Source organism: Apis cerana, linkage group LG1 (genome assembly GCF_029169275.1).
Source record: "Apis cerana isolate GH-2021 linkage group LG1, AcerK_1.0, whole genome shotgun sequence".
NCBI classification, from domain to species: Eukaryota; Metazoa; Arthropoda; class Insecta; order Hymenoptera; family Apidae; genus Apis; species Apis cerana.
The window spans coordinates 11,029,100-11,033,879 of record NC_083852.1 but is presented as its reverse complement, the minus strand read 5'-3'; the positions used below and the strand labels follow the sequence as shown (position 1 = coordinate 11,033,879).

Sequence of the window (4,780 nt, the reverse complement as noted above, 5' to 3'; positions counted from 1 at the left end):
CCCCTATCATGTTTTTATTCCCCTCACTGTTCGTCTGCCGATCGGGGAGCATAACGCCCCCTCTCTTTTTCTATTTCGCGCAATGATTCTCAAGTAGGTATATATATTTTACATTCGTTTATCTATTATGTACTTGTTTTTTCCTGTTTTTTCATTTTTAAATTCATATTTCAATTATCTATAATTAATTATAAATATATTACTATCATATTAAGTATATAATTTTTAAATTTTTTATTCATTTCCTTTAATATTTTTTTCTTTGTCATTGTGTGTTATATAAAATATTAAAATAATTTAATAATTCTATTAATTCAAGTGAAGTAAAAATTAATAAAAATTGCTTACATAAAACAATATCCTACATTGCTTTTAATTGTACATCAAAATATAATTTTATAAAATATTTATAAAAAAATATATATGAATTCAAATAATATTTATTTTCAAAGTTACAAACAATAATCATGTTATAAAAAATAATTTATAATTTTCTCATTATATTTTTCTTTTTATATATTTGATTATTCATGAATATTTTTTATATATTACTTTATATGTTACTTTATCAAAATTATTTATAAATATATTTAATAAATTAACTACCGATTATATATAATATTTTTAAATAGTAATTTTTTACTATACATTTAAAAAGAGAATTTTCTCCTATGCGACGTATTTCTTTTACTTTAAAATCCAAAGAAATAATTAGATTATTGTTATAATATATAGGTCAATTATATAATAATTAATAAATATTCTTTAAAGTTAATATATTCAATATTACAACAATATATATTATTTTTTTTATTATTCAATTTTGTTTCATAATTTTTTACTATTAATACTATTAATACTATTTAATACTAATTGATGCTTACAATGTTAACATTTCATTATATATTCGATCATATTTATGAAAAGAATTAAATAAAAATACCATCAAAATATTATTTCAAAAATTTTCGATTATAAGTTAATAATTTTTATAATTATTTAATTTAAAAAATTGGAAAAAAATGATGAAAAATTTATAATAATATTAATATTTTAATTCTTTAATTTGTTTCATCTCATGTTAATATCTTTATTATTTTATTTTAATGTCCTCTTCGCAAACACGCAATACATGTATGTACATGTACATATAATAATAATAATTCTTTTTTGAATCAAAATAATTTTTTTGATTTTGTATAAATAATTTATTATAATTTTATATTTTCTCATAATAATTGAACAATGATTTTTATTGTATTAAAAGTGTAACGTTTTTAGATTATATATTATTAATTATTAAATAAGATTTGTTTCTTATTTGGCAAAAGATTTTAATATATATGAATTCATATTAATGATATATAAATTTAATACTTTTCAATTTTATAAAAATTGGATCATATATATATATATATATATATATATATATATCATAATTTAATATAAAAATAATATTTATACAAATTATCAATAATAATAAATAAAAAACTCAAATTAGTTGCAAATAATGTTATTTAAATTAAAGTATATAAATAGTGATATATAAATTAAATATATATTAAGAAAAAAATAGATTAAAATTTATTCAATTTAAATTTAATATAAAAATTTTATTTTGCATAAATAATCTAATTGTATTATAAATTAATATATTTATATTGTAATTGGATTTTAAATAATTTTATAAAAAAAATACAAAACTAAAAAATATTTAAAAATTTTTGTTTGATTCTAATAGTAAAAATAGATAATTTAAGTTTTATCAAATATTAAATTAAAATAGTTAAAAATATCTTCATATTTTAAAGAAACTGATGTTTATGAAGTAATATCCTCATCTTTTATCTAAAATCTTTTATTATATAGGTCAATATATATATAATAAGAATGTTTCATTTTTTTGATAACTAATTGTTTTACTTAAATATTAATTATATATTATTGTATATTATAATATTTATATATTAAGCTTACATTAAATTATTATATCATTTAATATAAGTCAAATATAATATGCAATTAAATAAGAATCAATGGATCTTTGTCATTTAAGATATGAATATTATAATGAATTACATAATTCACAATGACCATTGACCTCGTGATATTTATCGAACTTATCAATTCCTTCAATGTTTTTTTATTAAAAAATATATTTATAATTTAATGATTTCAATGTATCATTAAATCAACCATCTACTTAAAATTTGTATATGATTTATATGTTTATATACATTTATATTATGTAATTTATTTTATTTATTATAAATACTTCTTAAATGTTCAAAAAATTATCTGCAAATATATCTATTTCATATATATTGCAAGAATATTTATAGAAAATTCCAATTCATTACTATATTTATAAAATTAATATATTTTAAAAAATAACACAAATTTATAATAAAAAATCACTAATAAAATATAAATTAATAAAAACTATATTCACATTGTAAATAACATTTATTCATCATCTTGTACAACTGTTGTTTTTTCAGACACATAAAGACCATCTAAAAATTTTCTAATGTCTTTATTTTTTACAGTTGTTGATTGTTGTATAAGAGCAGCTGAAATAAATAATTACAATTTATTTATAACAAAAAATCTTTTTATTAAAAATTGATCAATCCTATTAAAATGATTATTTACCCGACCGTGAAACATCTTCTAAAGAATTTCCTTCTATTATTAATTCATCTTTCTGTTTAGCTGAATTTGTTACAGTTACTCCTGGTGCCATTTTTACACGACGGATATATTTTTCACCCAAAAAATTACGAATTTCAATAACTGTATTATTCTCAGTTATAACACAATTAATAGGAAAATGAGCATATACTGCTCGCATTTTATACTGATATCCTTTAGTTACTCCTTTCAACATATTTTCAATATGGGAACAAACTGTGCGAACAGCTGCTAATTCTTTTTTTGTTCCAAACCATTTCTCAACTTTTAGTAACCTTGGACTTACCATCTGTAAAAAAAAAAAATGTACATAGTTAAAAATTATACTAAATCATATTACAATTTATTTAACATATAATAATAATCAGATAAGGATTTATCATTTATTAAAAAAAATGATGGGGAATCCAAATTATCATCAAATATTTTTATAAAACTACAACCATATAAATTTATATGGTTTTGTATTAAATAAAATTAAATTCTTTTTTTACTTACACGAATATCAAGTGCAAGATGCTTAAAAGAACGTTTAAGAACACCCCTAGGTCCCTTAACAGTAACCAAACGGGACTTGACAGTAACAGTTAGTCCCTCAGGTATTTTCACAGTTTGATTTGTTACAATTTGTTTCATCCTATAATATATAAATATAATAATACAGTAATTTAGATTTAAATTTTCAACTTAATATAATTGTTAATTTGAACAAAAAAAAATTATTTTTATATGAAAACATATCAATGAATTTTTAATGTATGTGAAATATTTAACATACTTTAACATAATATTAGACAAAATAAATATAAAACAAGGTAAAATTAAAAAAATTATGTATAATTAATTTAAATATAAATTAGTGAAATGTAATCATTAAATTTAATATTAAAGTGTATATTTTACATTATTTATGTTACTCAATATATAATTATAATATATATATTATTATAAATTAATATAACAATATCAAAAAATTGACACTAAACAACTTAAAATATATTTATAATAGCATTTAAAAACAAATATTTTTAAAAATTAAAAGACAAGGTTATACTTAATCACAATTAATACTATCATTTTCTAAAAATAATACTTAGCTTTATACAAACATAGTATATAATATTAAATATTACAAATAATATATTGTAATATTTACTATATTATTAGATTATTTTGGATTTTAGAAAGAATCTTCTCCATTCAAAATTTCATTACCTGATACACGCTACAGGATAACCGGAAAAGACCGAGATGTTGAGAAAACATGTCTGCTACCTTCTTAAACAAATGAAATTTATAGATAAGAACATGGTGTATTTCTATTACCTGATCTGTACTATAGATGGCATATTTTAAAACTTTCTATAAATTTAAAATATTTTATTTTATATATTTATTATATAATATAATAACTTTATTAACATAAGCAATTTATAAAATATCTTATTTATAAAATATCTTATTAATTTGAAATGAAAATAATTGTGAAAATAAAAAATAAATCTATGTAGTTGAATTCATTTTTTTATACATTAAACTTTTTTTATAAAATCGTTAAATTATTTTTATTGTTATATTTTTTGTATTTATAAATAATAATTATTATAAATTTTTAAATAAAATTATTATAATTTAAAAAAAATAATCTAGAATTCATTTTGTTCATGATTAAAATTGGAATTAAATCTTAAATTGTAAAATGGCCGTCTACTAAGGTTTGTTACTACGATTTTTATGCACAATTTTTCAATATAGTTCCGTATTTTATTTAAAATTTTATACACAATTTCAAATATTTGTTTATATACGAATTTAAAATTAGAAAATTGATTTAATGCATAACATTTTTAATTATAAAATAAAATCAATCTCAATTATTTTTCGTAGATAGTAAATATTTTATGTAAAAATTTCAAACAATTTTTCATAAATAAATTCAATTTTTATGTATTATAAATGTGAAGATATATTATATATTGATTATATAATTATTTAGTAAAACTAAATAACTTAAACATAATAATTTAACATTTTTTCATATTTGAAATTGGAAATATCATTATATTATTATATTATTATCATTATC

The 4,780-nt window shown here is 16.9% G+C and overlaps 1 protein-coding gene across 2 annotated transcripts; it reads right to left on the bottom strand.

Moving 5' to 3' along the window:
* Window positions 1-2,447: 2,447 nt before the first annotated feature.
* On the bottom strand, window positions 2,448-4,047 carry LOC108001827 (large ribosomal subunit protein uL6). Of its 2 annotated transcripts, none has more exons than XM_017063049.2 (4): window positions 3,910-4,047; window positions 3,193-3,331; window positions 2,656-2,983; window positions 2,448-2,573 (listed from the first exon to the last, which is right to left on the bottom strand). In XM_017063049.2, exons 2-4 carry the CDS (start codon window positions 3,328-3,330, stop codon window positions 2,467-2,469), a joined length of 573 nt encoding a protein of 190 aa, XP_016918538.1. In that variant the 5' UTR covers window position 3,331; window positions 3,910-4,047; the 3' UTR covers window positions 2,448-2,466. The 2 variants fall into 2 exon arrangements, with proteins under 2 accessions (XP_016918538.1, XP_061927976.1); XM_062071992.1 differs by lacking the exon at window positions 3,910-4,047 and adding an exon at window positions 3,793-3,813.
* Between the last annotated feature and the right edge of the window lie 733 nt (window positions 4,048-4,780).